At 37.3% G+C, this 16929-nt stretch overlaps 1 protein-coding gene across 2 annotated transcripts in view; it reads left to right on the forward strand.

Moving 5' to 3' along the window:
- Positions 1 to 16929, forward strand: part of ANKRD10 (ankyrin repeat domain 10) — a 39170-nt gene that overhangs the window by 3039 nt on the left and 19202 nt on the right. For both annotated transcript variants that reach the window (XM_064143740.1, XM_064143741.1), the window contains exons 2-3: positions 4382 to 4534; positions 12414 to 12505. In XM_064143740.1, the coding sequence (XP_063999810.1) occupies positions 4382 to 4534; positions 12414 to 12505 (245 nt within the window). The remainder of the gene's footprint in view (positions 1 to 4381; positions 4535 to 12413; positions 12506 to 16929) is intronic.

Consider the following 16929-nt stretch of genomic DNA (forward strand, 5'->3'; position numbering starts at 1 on the left):
GATGTAACAGTACTATCAGGAAAAATGAAGTCTTAAGACTAGCACTTCTGGTGTTGTAATGGTTTTAGTGTTGCAATACCAGGTTTCAGTGACAGCATATGGACCTCTGTCTAGAGATAGTAGTAGACCTCTGTCTAGAGATAGCTGTGTTGAGTGTCAGAGGTGGACTTCAAATTTACAGGACATTCCATGACTGCAGAGAAGCAGTCCTATCCTGAGATGTAAATTAATTCCCATTAGAATTGCTGTATTACAATTACAGTTAATTATATAGTACCCTAAATTATCCTGACATTCTGTAGGTTTCTGAGAAGATGGGTCAGAATGTAAAATTAACAATCTAAGAGCTACCAGAGAAGCAGAAAATTAAGGACTTGCATAAAAACACACTGAAGTCTGTTAATTCACTTAATCTTCCACCAACTTCAGTTTTTCAACTGCTTACACATGTGTTTTTATTTTCTCTGACCACATCTATTTGCTTGTTCTCTTCTACTTTTGATTTTGCTGTTTGACTGTTTGCATTGTAGGAAGCAATATAGTAAGTACATTCTGTTTTGTTTGGAGCAAAAGAATTATAGATAAAAATACCTGTCTGTTTCTTGGAGTTATGCCAGTATAGTGGCCTGTGTGGCCTGTCTGTCTTCATTAAATCAATTTGACTTCTGTTTTAAGTATAGCACTACAATGGAAATTTTCTAAAAGAATATTTAATGGAAGTAGACTTGTGTGTCCTGAGCTTCAGCATAAATATCAAATGAGGTATTGAGTGTTATATGACTTTTCCTATCCATGGATGTAATTTATCTGTTTTTCCACAATGCAGGTTTTTTCTAACAGTCATGATTCAAAAGAGACATACTTCATATTTTAATGAGATAAAACATCCTGTAAGAGACAATGTGGGAAGAGGAAGTACACACAAGTATAAACAACATATAAACATGAAATCGTAGAGGTAGAATTATAGAAGTGTTCTGGTTGGAAAAGACCTCCCAGATGGTCAAATACAACTGTCAACCCAACATCACTGTGGTCACCAAACCATGTCTCAAAGTACCATGTTCACACTATTAAATAACTCCAGAGATAATGGTGACTCCCCTTCCCTGGGCAACCCATTCCAGTGTCTGACCATCAGAAATATTTCCTGATATCCAATATAAACCTCCCCGGTGCAGTTTCAGGTCATTTCCTTTCATTCTATCACTTGATACATGGGAGAAGAGACTGACTCCAGCCTCATGAAGATCTCCGTTCAGGGAGTTTAAGAGAGCAGTGGGGCCTCCCCTCAGCCTCCTTTTTTCCAGACTAAACAATTGCAGTTGCCTCAGCCACTTCCTATAGGACTTTTTCTCCAGGCTTTTCATCAGCTTTTGTTGCTCTATTCTCTGGACACACACCAGCATGTCAGTGTCTCTTATAGTGAGGGGCCTAAAACTGAACACAGTTTGGAGGTGCAGCCTCATCAGTGCCAAGTACAGGGGCACAATTGTTTCCCTGTTCCTGCTGACTACACTATTCCTGAGGCAGGCTAGGATGCTCTTGTCCTTCTTGGCCACCTGAGCACGCTGCTGGCTCATGTTCAGATGCCTGTCAGTCAGCACGCCCAAGTTCTTTAGTGCTGGGCAGCTTTCCAGCTGCTCTACCTTGATCTTGTAGTGTTGCATGTGGTTTGTGTGACCCAAGTGCAACACTTGGCCTTTACTCTGCCCATTGATCCAGCCTGTCCAGGTCCCTTTGCAGAACTTTACCCTCAATCAAAGCTCCCACTCAATTTAGTGTCATCTGCAAACTTTGAGAGGCAACATTCAATCCCCTCATCCAGATCATTGATAACTATATTAAAGAGAACTGGCCCCAATACCAAGCCCTGGGGAGTACTGCTAATGACATGCAGTTGTCTTACAAAACCAATTCAAACAGTGCAAGAGGATGCTGGTGAAACATTTCCAATGTTTTTCTTCTTTCAGCTGATGAATTGATGGGCTGTAATGCCTGTCTAGTTAAAGAAATTGTTTCAGCCCAATTTCTGTGCAAGAGATACTACACTTCTCTGAAGCTATAATGCTTATCTGAAAGTGGTGTGTATGTTTGTTTTTTTAACTGGTTCAATTTTGTTTCCCAGTTATAGTAGAGGAATCTCTTGGTGTGGCTGTTTTCTTCCATCACATTGCTTATTACCAATTGTTAAAATTATAGGGATTTACATCAGTATTAGGGTTGCTAGTATGTGAACACCAAGGAAAAATCTAAGATGATATAATACAAAATGTATTTGGGTAGTCCATCATTAGAATTCGACGTTTTCTTGCAATATTTTTTTAATGTAAGTCTTTTTGGCAGTGAAAGCACTTCTTTGCTTTTGAAAAGGTATTTTGCATTAGGTAATGTTGGAGTTCATGGAGGTAGAATCACTACTATTGCAATATTTCACGTACCTTCACCTTTGTGCATTGACTTCCTGTAATTAGTGAGTTAATGGTACTTTTATGTCTAGTGTGAAGTCCATTACTGTCAAAAAAAAGTACTTTTATATATCCTGAAGGATAGAGTTCATATGTGTTTGCTTGAACTATATGGGGGAGGAAGGAACTGAAGTTCACAATGTATTTGCAAAATTAATACAAAATAGTTCACTACAGTGGTTGGTACTTTTGCCTCTTGTATGTAATTCATCAAGATCAGGGCTTTACAGGTTTTAAAAAAAAATCTACAACACCCAAAAAGAATGCCACACAGCAGTAGAGGAGAACATATAAACCAAACTGCTGGCTTTCTGATGCTTTTGAATGTCTTTTACAGACAGACTATTCCAAAGCCATCATGTGGATAACAAACACTAACTATGAGAAACTGACCCTTAACGTTTTTGTTTTATGTGAGCCCCGAGTGAGCGAGGTGGAGTTTTGTTTTACTGTTGCATGTGTGCAGTGCTGTTTGTTTTCTAACCGTAGTAAATGAAAGCCTAGACTAAATTGTTTATTTCAGCATAATGCATTCCTTTTCCTATCAAACAAAAAGGCAATGTTACTCTGTGACAGGAAGGGAGATGCTTTTTTTTGTTTCTGTTTTTGAAAGTTGAGGTCATTGTGGCTGTGGTTTTTCTAGCTTCTAGCAAATGTAACGTTATGAACATTTAAAGATAGTAATTGAATATCTGACACTTCTGGTTACTATGATTGGAAAATAAAATAATAGAATGTGACAAAATACTGCATTTTAAAACTTATTTTTTCGAGAAAAGTTACTTATTCTAACATTGCCATGACCATGCAGCCTATTTGTTTTTAACAGGTCTTCAGCTGTTTTCATTGGTTGTCTGCTTCTGTTACATAAAAAAACATTAAAGAAATGTAGTATCTTCCTTGGTCATTCCTGATTTACTTTTCTCTATGCTTTCCTGAGAATTTATGTATCTCCTAACAACGGTCTTGTTTTCACAAACGTTACCTAATAATGTCTGTTTAGTATCATATTTGCAGCTTTGTTAGGTCAGAGACTTTATTTCTTCTCCTCCTTAACAAAAGCAGACCAAATATCTCTTGTATTGCATCTGAGATGTTTATACCTATTTTCTTCTGTTTCAATAAGGTACTTTTCAGGTAAGACCCAAGAAAGAAGAGGAAAATTCTAATGTTCATATTCTCTGTTGTTTGGCTTCTGTATAGTCTTACTATACAGGAATGGTGTGGTCAGCAGGAGCAGGGAGGTCATTCTGCCCCTGTACTCTGCACTGGTCAGACCACACCTCGAGTACTGCGTTCAGTTCTGGGCCCCCCAGTTTAGGAAGGACACTGAGATGCTTGAGCGTGTCCAGAGAAGGGCGACGAGGCTGGGGAGAGGCCTCGAGCACAGCCCTACGAGGAGAGGCTGAGGGAGCTGGGATTGGTTAGCCTGGAGAAGAGGAGGCTCAGGGGTGACCTTATTGCTGTCTACAACTACCTGAAGGGTGGTTGTGGCCAGGGGGAGGTTGCTCTCTTCTCTCAGGTGGCCAGCTCCAGAACAAAAGGACACAGCCTCAGGCTGCGCCAGGGGAAATTTCGGCTCGAGGTGAGGAGAAAGTTCTTCACTGAGAGAGTCATTGGGCACTGGAATGGGCTGCCTGGGGGGGTGGTGGAGTCGTCGTCCCTGGGGCAGTTCAAGGCAAGGTTGGATGTGGCACTTGGTGCCATGGTCTAGCCTTGGGCACTGTGGTAAAGGGTTGGACTTGATGATCTGTGAGGTCTCTTCCAACCTTGGTGATACTGTGATACTGTGATACTAGTCAGCTTAGCTTTTCTAGGGTATATATGGGGGGGTATGTATTTATTTTAGCACATACCATTTGTCCTAACACCTGTGTAACATTTTATCCATTTACTCCTTTATGTCTTTATAGCTGGAGTGCCTAATGCAGTTAGTAAGAGCTGGAGCTTCTGTAAATGCCAGTACAACACGTTTTGCTCAAACACCAGCCCACATTGCTGCTTTTGGAGGACATCCACAGTGCCTGAATTGGTTGATTCAAGTGGGGGCCAACATAAACAAACAGGTATGGATTCACATGTATTTCATGTCTGCATTTAGTTTTTTGGAAGGAGAGTGTTGGTCCCTTTTTACTACACGTATGATCCTTACATTCACATACAGATAACATTATTTTTAACGTAAGTTGAAGACCTTTTTCATTGTAGTAGAGAAAGGATTAAAAAATGTCCTTTAGGCCACTAAAGGCTTGGGGAACATTTGTTTTAGGAGTTGGACATCTTGCTACTGCTACTTTGAGCAAAATGGTTTGCTCTGGTGTTGGCAGCATTAGCAAGCACTCTGGTATTGTAATGCCTCTGTAGGAGAAAAAAAGGCCTAGTGAGGAACACATTACTCATATGCTAAGAATTGAAAAATTCACTGTGACCTACAGAACCATGAGGCCTTTCTGGTCACACACTAACTAGTTAGGTCTGCTGTGGTGTATTTTAAGATGCATCTGCTTTCATACCGTTACCCTTTTTTAAATTATTTCCAAAGCTTTTCTAGTAACTTACTGCAAGTAGATCAGAACCATCTACTTCACTAACAAAGAATGAACGAGGGTTGCTTTTTTTAAATAATTGCATTTTTTAAAAATGCTTTTTAAATGCTTCCCATTACTTCTACAGTTAATATGGATAATGACTTATTTCTTAGCAGTGAGAGTATTTATAGAGCAAAATTCTTGTAAAGGACTGTTGTACCCTGGTACAGTAACAGAATAATCAAGTGCTTAAAACTACTGTTGTTTTGGCAAAAATGCTTGCAGTACTGAATTGATCTATTATGTGTGCTGGGCATCTGTAATATGTGCCTTTATAACAGTACTGAAAATTGCTGAGAGTAATTAATAGTACAGCATATGCATTCACTCAAAGCTATAGTATAGCACACTTTCAATAAAATGTCTGGTATGTTAAATCTTGCGTCATACTTTTCTTAAAATATTTAATGGCCAGACTCTTTTCAGTGCAATAGTTAAGTCTGCTGAAGAATTTAAACATTTGCATTTCTAGAGTTTGGTTCTTTTTTTTTTTTAAGCTATGCAAAAATAAGAAATGGGGAAGTTTGTGTTGAGTTTTCAGAAAAGAAGGCTGGTGCATTGAGAACAGCTGTGAGACACCAGGAGAATTGTAGAAACAATGAAGGTGACTGGATGCAGAGGCTATAGATCGCATCTTCTCCTTGATACCTGACAAACATAACTTATGCAATGTTATTGCTGCATAGTGGTAGAATCTTCAGAAGAGAAAATACAAGAACTATAGATGCATCTGGAGACCAGGTAAGAATATAAAGAAATGGGGATTAGAGAGGAAACATGGCATGCACAGAATAAAGATGTACAAATATCTGCTAAATGAGAAGAGAAGAATGAATGAAAGTGAGTGAATGAGAAGAATGAAAGTTTCCAACTAGGAGGATAACAAGAAGAACTGACCAGTGAGGTTGAAATGAAGAGCAAGCTTCATGTCCTGGAACTTCTAGTGAGTGAGATTATAGCAAAGAAGAAAGTAGCAGCTAGCCCATGAAAGAAGAAGAGAAGAGTGCAGAGAGATCTCTCCACGGGCAGAGAGCAACATTCAGATGACTGAAGGAAAGCTGAAGGCAGTATACTATGCAGTTAAAAGTAGGCAGGAAATTCATTCCAGCTTAAAGAAGTTGCGAAGACTAGTCCAATGATTCAGGAGTCATTATAAATCAATGGCCTGTCATCAGACCAAATCCAAATGATAGGTCTGTGGTCCTCCATGGGAAGAAATGTTCTAGTTTTCAGTCAGTGATGCTAGTACCCTGTAGATGTCAAAATACAGATTTAGGTATTGACAGACAGAGGACACTACTATGGATAATACCAGGTCAACACTGTGGAAGTCTTGTGTGGTGTTAATGGTAGGCTCAGGTTGCACCTGAATGTAAGAACCTCTTTGCCCTCACAAAATTCTGATTGAACATGCCAAAAGAGGTATTAGTTTAGAGGTTTAGTTCGATAACAGGACAGTAGCTCTTGTTAATTAAAATAATAGAGGCAAAAAAGTCTCTTAAGATCTTTGTTAGGATGCAACTGATTTGCCACACTGGCTTCACATGCATGAGCTCTGAAAATTAGTGTACGTTGCTGGCACCTACAGCAGCAAACTCATCCCACAGATACTTGGAATGTTTTGTACGTGGCTATGCAAAAGCATAGTGCATGCTTTGCTCTCCCTGCTTCCTTCCAACTGTTTATTGAATTGCAGTCAAATTCCACTATTCTTCTTTGATTTGAAATCCTTAATAAATTGGCTTGGTTCCTTACTTGGAGGTGCTTGGAAGTTACAGGGCTCCCACCCATGCTTTTAAGCTTTCTGAGCACTATTTCCTAATGAATACTGTTTATTCCTTCCAGCTCACTGACCCATGCTGTACTTCAAACAGACATAGTCACTGACTAATGTTTGTGTGAGGACAAATGTTCCATGGACACTGGATACAAAACCACGTTCTTTATTCCCAAATCTTTCTCAGCCTACTTAATACTAGAATTAGTAAAACTTAACTTCCAAACTGACTCTTGGTTATTTGCTACAGGCTACCCCATTACCTCTGGAAAAAAAAAAAGAGTAGCCTCTGAAAAGGAATCCACTCGAGTCTGTCAGTCTTTAACGTAAACCTCTGGAACGCCATAGAATTTGCATGCACGCTTTCTCACATCTGCCCTGAAGTTTAGGAAAAGTTGAAAATGCATATTTCAGTGCTGGTTACAGTTGCTCAGGATATTTCTCAGGCAGCTGCTTGTCCCAACTGCACCTTGCCCCCTAGATAAGTTCTGTGACTATGTGCTGTGATGCTCAGTCCTCTAATAACTATGTGCTGGGTAGAACCATTTTTCTCTTTATGATCTGTGGGCAGTTCTTCCTTGCCCAGGATCACTATAAAAATTAACAGGAGACAGATCAAGTGCCAAGCAATGATCTGCCTGTTCCTACTCTACAGTGACCTGCAGAGAAAGTCCTACTATTTACCCCCCCACAATGAGTAGTGCCTGCTAATAGATTTTTAATAATGTGATTCAAGACCTGCATCTGCCTACCTGCCTAGTTCACTGTAATAGTTCAAAGCAATTATACTGCTGCTTTCTCTGAGTGTTCTTTTATATGTAATTGTCACAATATAGGTTGATTCCAAGTTGTTAACATCAGATAATCCATGAGTGCTTTTTGGTTAAAAAGCATGTTACATCATTTAAATATACTTTTCCTCAGCTAAGTAAATATTTCTATTGTATCTTGCCTCTGGCCAAAAAAAACCTAGTCTTGTGTAGCCTGTCTTAAGGAAGAGGGATAAGAAATGCTGTGTCCTTACAGGTTATGCTAATTTGCTTTTCATCCAGCCACTTACTATCTGTGGCAGTGATGGCAAATAGATTTAGGAGTGTTAGATGTTCGTGCTATCAAGAACTGTAAACACTGATATTCTTGGTGGGAAAGAAGAATTCTTATTTCTTCAGTATGTTATAGTTTTGTACTTTAACAATTTGGACTAAATCTGGATAAAATACTTGATCAATTATCTGTACTCAAAATTCAGAGGAAACCATCCTGAATTCAAAGCATTTTTAGTAAAGAATGAGGAAAAATATATTCTCCAGCTTCTACTTGCCTTCAGAAAGGGTGAACTGCTGGATTTAAGCAGCTATTGTAAACGTGGTCAGGTGATATAACTTGAAATTCAATCAGTTGTTTTAAATAATAGTTACCTTATTTTTTTCAGGTAAAATAGTGTTTTTGTCTTAGCACCATACAGCTGCTTGCTTGTTCTGTACCCAGTGGGTTAAGGAAGATCACTGGAAAGGAAAAATTTAAGAAAACCCTTGGGCTGACATAAAAAGTATTTGATGGGTAAAAAAAAAACAACAACAAAGAAACAGAACCAAATCAAGTGGTGGCAAATAAAAACAGTTAAAAACCTACATCCCACTCAGAAAATCCCCCAGTTGCTCACCACTAGCTGACTGATGGCCAGCCAGTCCCTAAGCAGTAGCAGCCCCCCACCCCCAGCTTTTCTTGTTAAGCTTGTTGTCACATGGTGTCGGATATTCCTGTAATCATTTTGGGTTAGTAGCCCCAGCTGTCACCTAGCTTCATTTGTACCCCTGGCCCACTGCAGCTGCAACACCCCATGTTACCAAGTGTTCTCAGTACAAGTCCAAAATACAGCACCATACCAGCTATTGTGGAAAAAAAATAACTGTCCCAACCAAACTCAGTACACATAGCTGAAAGCTTTCAGTGTAAATGTGCATGGGGCTTGTTTTAAAAATTAGTGTTTTCAGGTAAGTAGTCATTCTTTGTAAATGACACAAAGGTATCAATGAAATTAACTGAATCATATCCAGAGACTCAGAACTTGGAAAACAAATTGGGAAATTTGCTTGAAGTTCAATTTGAAGATCCTAAAGCCAACAGAAATTTTGATGCCAAAAAAGAAGGAGGAAAAGGGAGTAAATAATATCTCTAGACTGAAGTGAAAAAATAACCACATCTAAAAGAATCTTGGGAATGAGAGAGTTTGAGGAAAAGAGGAAATGTCTCTTGAGGCTAAGCAGCTTAGTGAAGGAATGTAAATCAATTAATCCAGCTGTGAGAGGTTTATTGAGAAAATAAATTTTAGCCAAAAAATCAAGACTCTTAGCCACATATATAGAAAAGGGAATAAGGAAGGAAGCTACATACTTAGGGAGTAAAATCACATGTAAGTCAAAGGTGATCTAGCCATGACCACAAGCTACAGAAGACTGGCCTTGTCTTTGCAAAGGGGTAGTCATGCTTCTCCAAGGGAAAGGAGGAAGGCATTCAATGATGTCAGTGAGTTGCAAAAAAAAAAAATGTGCCTATGATAACCTCTTGGCTCTTACTACACTATACACAAAATACAATCCACAAAACTAAGTGAAAAAATTTGTGTTGTCTTGATGCTAAATTAATAAAATAGCTGGTCTTTCTGCTCACTTGTTTACCATGTGACTTCTGGTCTGTGAGATGAGTTTGTTCTGTTAGTGCAGTGTTACGCTACATCAACAGAAGAGTAAGTGAGACCCTGAGAAGTACTGCTGTAGATATGAAAGGCCAATACAATTAGTGATAGTTCCCTTCCTGAAATATAAAAAGGATTGTATCAAACTGTATATGTAAGAACTCTACATGGCTTAGAAAATATCAGGGAGGTTTCTTACGCATGAAAATGTACTAGCAAACTGTACAATCAGATTGAACAACTTGGTCTTAGAAGCTTCTTGGGAAAGCTTATGTCTTAGATTGCTTGTTCTGTTTGGTGGCATCCATTCCAATTGTTAAATCAGAACAGAATTGTTTTGAGACGCACATGGTACTTTATTTTCCTCTGAAAAAATGAGTGGACTCTGTGGGAGACTTTTTTTGCCTTTCAGTCCAGCTCATAACTCGGACATTTTTTTTGTAGAGCTAGTCAACTAATGTACAAACTCTTGTCACACAAAAAGGTTTAGTCCCATAGGAGAGCATCCAAAGAAGGTGATATTAGCAATTATTAAAACTTATGTGGTTTATTTAAACCAAATGCTATTGAAATGTTAATCTTTATATTCTCTCATTCACTTAAGATTTTTCTCAATTCTTTAGCTTTGTAGAAGATACAAACTCTTCTCTGGGCCAGTGATTGAAAGAAGGTGTTCTCACATATATTCAGAGATAGTAAACTTTTTAATTGTTAATAACAAGGTTTTTAGCCGCTATAAACTCAGTTTATTCTTGTAATACAGTAGTGAGAGTTGCTTTTGTGAAAGTGTTTTCATCCTTCTAGCATTTTTGCACAGCAGTACTCACTCATTCTGTTCTCTAGATCTTATTGTGGCCAAAGTGTTAGGTTTATGAAGCTAGTAGTGACTTTTGTCCTCTTGGCCATCTGTATGGCTAGTTGAGTTAACTTTGCCTAAACTTAACTTTACATGGAGTGATTATCCTTTTAATTAGTTTTGGGTCTGTGAATACTAAAGCTCAATATAAGGCAGATTATTTCTTTACTGCATTTTTACCTGCATAACAAAGGCAGGGAGGAGGTAGGGAGGACAAAATAATAACTACATGGTGAATCACAAATAGGATAGTGTTGCACTATGCAGAAAGCTTTCACGGGTAAATTAGTGTCAAGGGAATTTCCCTGTATAAATAATAAATTAATTGTATCCTCTGTTAAATACTTCTGTCTTCCTGTGGCTTCCACAAAATTTACAAATAGGTGAGATTGTATAAACTCTTTGAAAGCAGCCTTATATTTATCAGTTACAGCCAGCCATTTTGGAAGAAAGGCTGCATGGCTCTTTTCTAGTCAGTAAGGGACCCCAAGGAGTTACCATCTTTCTTCCATCTCCAAGCTATGTGTCAGCTTCAGCAATATTGCCTAGTCTGTAAGAAGGCAGATTTTGCCAGAATGGTATCATTATTATTCCATTCTGGAGGTGCCAGGTGGTTCACTGTCTTTAAGCACTGCTAAACTGGTTTACTCTCAGTGGATGTGTAACTTGCTAGAAAAATATTTTACCATGTTGAAATAGTTAAGTAGAAAACTTAATGTATAGTGCCTAGTCCAGTATTAATCTTCAAGTTATGTTTACATGGTCTGAAAGATGCGTTCTAATTTCACGGTCACTTGGCAGACAATTCCAAACACTGCCTTCTACCAAGGCAGTAATACGATTATATTTTGAATATATTCACATTTCAATTGAGGTTAAATCGTAACCTTTACTACATTTTAATTGAGGTTAAATCATAACCTTTACTGTAGACCTAGATGTGAACACTGTCTGAAAACCGGTGCCTCAGTAACAATACTTGAATAGCTGTTGCCGATCACGTAGTAAAAGCAGTGGGGAAACAGAAAGGCTCATACAGTTAGAACACATGTAGTGTTAGTGGAGCTGACAAATTATGTCTGTCAGAAACTTGGAAAGAGAGAATAGGGAAGAAAGAAAAAAAAAAAATCCCCCAACTTGCTATGCATTGAGAGTTGAAGACTGATAAGACCCATAAAAATCCAGTAACTGAACATGTACTTTCTTCTTCAAGTACATATGTTATTACAGATTCTTCTCTGTGCTTCTTGATACTGGTGGTTAATTACAAGTAATGAGTTTGAGCAGCAGGCTATAGATTGTGATGTATGGAATTCAACTTCAGTTTGCCAGCTGCATTTGTAAAATGGCTGTAGGTTCTACTTGTTAACTGAGAAAATAGTTTGTAGAGAGGAGTTGCCTGAAAAGCAGTAGACGACTGCAAGTATGTTTGCATGTAATGTGAAAACCTAAGTGATTGGCTGTGCTGGTTAACAATGATAGAATGTAAACAAAGACAGGAATAAGCCAGTGTGTATATGTCAAGAGAGATATGGCCTATCCTGTGAACTCCGGTCATATTTCACAGCAAAACTTGGCATACATACTTCTCACCTGGCAAGTATTTATGGTGCGGTACAGTACCACATGTCAGCAAGATCTGAAAGCAGTGTAGTCCCACAAACTCAGGCATGCTACTTCTGATTCCAAGATGTCTTGCCCAGTCCAATACTGGACTGAGGTGCTGGAAAACAAAGGTGTTAGAATCATCTGTTACTGGAGGTTTTAACCACTTTTGCTGAACATGATTATGCTGATTGCCTGGTTATTGTGTAAGGTTTATCTTGTGGGTTAGATGCCTTTAGTGTGATTTCTTGTCAAATACCTAATGTACATGACTGCCTACTGCAAACTTAAAGTATCTGATGCATTTGCTAGCTAATAAGTGTTGCTTTTATATATCTGCTTTATTAATTGAAGTGTGTAATGTAGAATAAGATTCTCATTTTTATGAAGATTATGCTTGACAAAATGTAGTTTGTCTTTACAGGATTATGTTGGTGAAACTCCTATTCATAAAGCAGCACGGTCTGGTAGTATGGATTCCATAAGTGCCCTTGTGGCTCATGGTGCGCAAATAGAGTAAGTGAGGTTATTTTTTTGTTGTTGTTGATTGTTTTGTGTTAAGCTAACTAACTTAGACCTGTCAGCATAGATATACTAATGTCAGAAAGAGAAATCAAAACAGCAGACACCTGATAAAAAGACAGCTAGACATGTTCAACTGTAATGAAGCCCAAGATGTTTACATGTCTAGTAATAAAGTTTATTTTAAGTGATACCAGTGTGTTATATATTAATACTGCATTTGTATCCAATACATTAAAATAATGGCTACAATTCTATCTGATAACCTCAAGTTTTACGCTTATAATCTGTAGTTATTTTAACAACAAATCTGCACCTCACACTGGTGAACAAATAGAGAAAACAGTGCAAAAACGTGCAAAATGGCACCTTACACACTCTTCACAGTTTAATGTTGTTTGTTAGTATATTGTGTATTTGCCCTGTTAACTTTTTTCTTTAAAGGTTTATGTACTGCAAAAACATTCAGAAAGTCTCACAAACTTTTGCAACTTACAGCATGGACAAAATGGATGCAGTTTTCACCTAGAAATGTTGAGTATAAGCTCTATGGCTTATAATACTGTAAATTCTTTAGCAATTTGTTATAATGCAAAATAGCCTTATCTTAAATGGTAACTAGTTACTGTATTTTAACCTGCAATATGAAACTCATAAGTGAAATAAGAATCATATAGTTAACTTCTTGTTTTACCCTTTGGTTTCCATCTTACTGTTTTTGTAATGCTGCCCTGACAAATCTATTTGTCCATAAAATTTAACTCTTCCAATAATACCATAGAATATTCAGGAAGTAGAGTACCTTTTAAGTTGATAGTGATGAACAAATTGCTTTATATGAAGAGATTGCTTCGTAGTCAAATGACACAGAAATAAGTTAGGCAGGTGTCTTGGTCCGTTTGTAAAATCAGTCTTAAATTTATAAATTCCAATTTTGCATTTATATTCAGATATCTTAAGATAAACTTGGATTTAAATTTACAGTGGAATTGAGCAAACCTTAATTATCATCATCAATTAGTATGTAATTTTGTGATTTTTTTACATAGCATCAAACCAAAAGAGAAGTTGTGGAACTGCATAAACAATGTGGAGTGAGTTAAGAATCTGCTGTAAGGATGTGTGACACCCATAGGACTTCAAAAAATACGTAGCTGAGAAACAGGCTGAAGATTAAGGCTGTAACTTTTAACTTGCAGAACTTAAGTTTTGCCTTTTTAGCATGATATTTGCAAGCCATAGGCAAAACACTTCTGTATGACTTGTGAAAGTAATATCTGCCTTTGACCAAAATTCTCTGCAGCAGAAGTAGCGTAGGTTTATAGCAGTTTTAGTGAACAGGAGATAATATAAATTCTCAGTTTCCTAACTCTGAATTCCATCTGTGTTTTAGTAGGATAGACTTGTCACAAGTTGTATAGGTAATTAAATATCAGATCAGAGATACAAATGCAACAGGCTGGTGGAGCAGCCCATGTTTAGTCATTTAGAGAACTAAGACTTGTCCCTGGCACGTGAGCAAGCTAGCTAGTGACTGAGCAACTTTTTCCACAGAATCTAGTTTTCTTGGCCCAGTATGTTAACTTAGGCAAAATCCATGTGTACAATGTTGATATTGATTGATTTTGGGTTGTCTGAGTTTGGAAACTAGCCCCATATCTATAATGATTATGTTCACTTCCTGATTTCTGTGGCATCATGTAAGTGTAGATGCTCCTTTATTTTATGGCTTCCCTTAGATACTAAGGACAGGGATTGTGGCCATGCACTCAACACCTAGTTTGTATATATTTTTTGGGAATTGGAATATATATAGGACCAAGGCAAGAATTTTATTAAATACAGAACTAAGCACTATCTAGAAGTGCTGATCTGTACTGATGGTGGATATGGCCTTTTTTAATGGGGATTTGATCTTCTAATCCAACTTTTTCTCTTTCTTCATACAGTTAATGTATCAAAATCTAGTTACGTGAAGATGCAGAGAATATCCTTTGTGACTTCACATCTTCAAATATGCTGCTTATTCCTGATATCTACAGTATACATCAAATACTGCAGCTTCCCTGCTTTTTATAGAACATAGAACAGGGTTATTAAGTTCTCACTATTACACTAGTAATCAGTAGTGTAATACTAGAAGAAATGTCTTTTCAATTAGAGTGATTACTGAAATACTACTGTTAAAATGAAGTAGCTTGGATTAGTGCAGTCTTTGATATCAGTGTTTACCTTATTTCTACTTTATTCACCTCTTTGGTTATATTGGAAGCCAAAGAATATTTATAATAGTCCAGTAAGGGTGGAAGGAAGATTTTTAGTTTGAATCAAAGTGCCTTATTTGAATTGTATTAGCTTACTTCATTTCAGGCTTGGTAGTGTGTTGCTTTTACATAGAAATACATTATGTTGCAATCTCTAAATTTTGTTAAATTGTTGCAATGTTTTCCTAATTGATGAGAGAGAATTTGGGTCTCTATTCCTGTGTAAATTTTTAATAATATTTTAAAATAATACTTGTACCCTAGTGAAAATATTTTGATTTTTTTTGTGGTATTTACCTTCTCATTTTAGCTGAAGCATATTCTGTGCACAGTATGTCCTACAGCCATAAAAATGGTTGCTCCACTAACTATGGTATTCATGGACCCTTGAAGAGGGGGAAGCAGGTGGTCACAATGTCCTCATATGAGTGAAAAGGTTTGCTGTGTAACTGACTTTTTAATGTGGATAGTGCCTTTTAAAGTATCCATAATAACTGCTGGGTTTTCACTAAAAAGCGTAATTATGCAATTTATGTATGGTTAATTGTGTATTATTTATCATGGTGACAAACAAGTGTCCACAGCTCTTAATGGAGGAAAAGCCTTCTTGGTGCCATGTTTTATTTTACTTTTTCACATTTAATTACACATGATTAATGTAGTTACAAAGATTGCATTACAGCATATATATATATGAAAATTCAGCTATGAACACTGTCAAAGTTTAAAAAAAAAAAAGAGATGCAGTTGTTCAGTTCACAGATTTGAATTCTCCTCTGTTCCATGTCCATTTTCATGCAGTTGTGTATTATGTCTGCTTATTTCTGAGCAAAAATGCTTCTGCTACTGTCACTCGAACAGCTGCTTGTTCCTTAGTGACTGATCTTGACTTGAGAGAAGTTTGAAACAATCTGTTGTCCCATGATAAACTTGTGGGGCAGGATGCTGCTTGGTATGCACCCATCCAGCTGAATGACAGTACTTGCTTGCTTCAGGGCTTTGTTATCAAGATGTTTGGATAGTAGCATAGAAAGCTCTCAACTTCCCTGCCAGAAAACTTATTTTTTGGAAAAATTAGTTTGCATACTCTGATAGGATGTTACAAGACCAGAATACTTTCCTTTCTGGTTTCTTATACTCTGATCTCCAGGCTTGAGGAGTATAGCTGATGGTCTGGTATAAATATACTAGTACATCTGTTTCTGCCATATGACAGATTCATATCACATTGTTGATGTAGTTGAGGCAGACACTTCAGCCACTTTCTCGTTAAAGCTGTCTTGCATTCATTTGAATGTGTAAATTCACTCCTTTGCTTCCATTTCTATAATGCCAGAAATGTCCTGGATTTGGTATTCAGCTTTTGCTAAAAACTTTATTCTTGTTTGACAGTGGCTTAATTTGAACGATTCCTTTAAATTTAATTTGTCATACTGTTTTTAAAAACAAAGCATCATCTTCACAACTTCCATCTTCCATAACGGAATCTTGTCCAGTGTTTTTTATTGCCACTAGATTGGCCCTTTATGAAATTCTTGCAATATATTTTTGAGATTAAGTCCATTTCACATATTATTGTGGTCACTCCTACAATATTTTTGAGATGTCTTGACTTTTTGAAATTCAGTCACTTTTACTCTTCTCTCTCTTTAATAATGTGTAGATTTCATGATAACTCAAAAATCAGCTATTCCTTGGTGTTACAAGCCCTCATTTTCTTTTCATTAGGGAAAGAAAATGTGCATTGCCTCTTATATTGAAGGAAGAGCCTGAGAGTTCAGAGGTCTTTTCCCTTCATTCCTGGATTTCTTACTGATTTTTAAAGAAGTAATAGTAGATATTGCTAGATTCTCAAAATTTCCTTGCTTTTCTGCCACAGCTACTGTACAGTATTTAACTGCAGTCCATTTCGGGTGTTAACATACTCAACAGCTGCCACTACTACGTCACCTTTTTACTGCAGAAGCTGTACTGATTCACTGTGGATGAATCAACATCCTAGTTTCTTGAAGTCAGTAACCTCATCCTGAGAGTCATGCTTCAGGTTCTCTCCTAGGTTTTTTTTTTTTCTTGTTTGTTTAGGAGTAGGGATTTGATGCTTTTTCAAGAGAGTGGTTCTTGCCCATTAATTAATGTATTATTAATACTTCTATA

This window comes from Pogoniulus pusillus, chromosome 5, assembly GCF_015220805.1.
Source record: "Pogoniulus pusillus isolate bPogPus1 chromosome 5, bPogPus1.pri, whole genome shotgun sequence".
Taxonomy (NCBI): Eukaryota; Metazoa; Chordata; class Aves; order Piciformes; family Lybiidae; genus Pogoniulus; species Pogoniulus pusillus.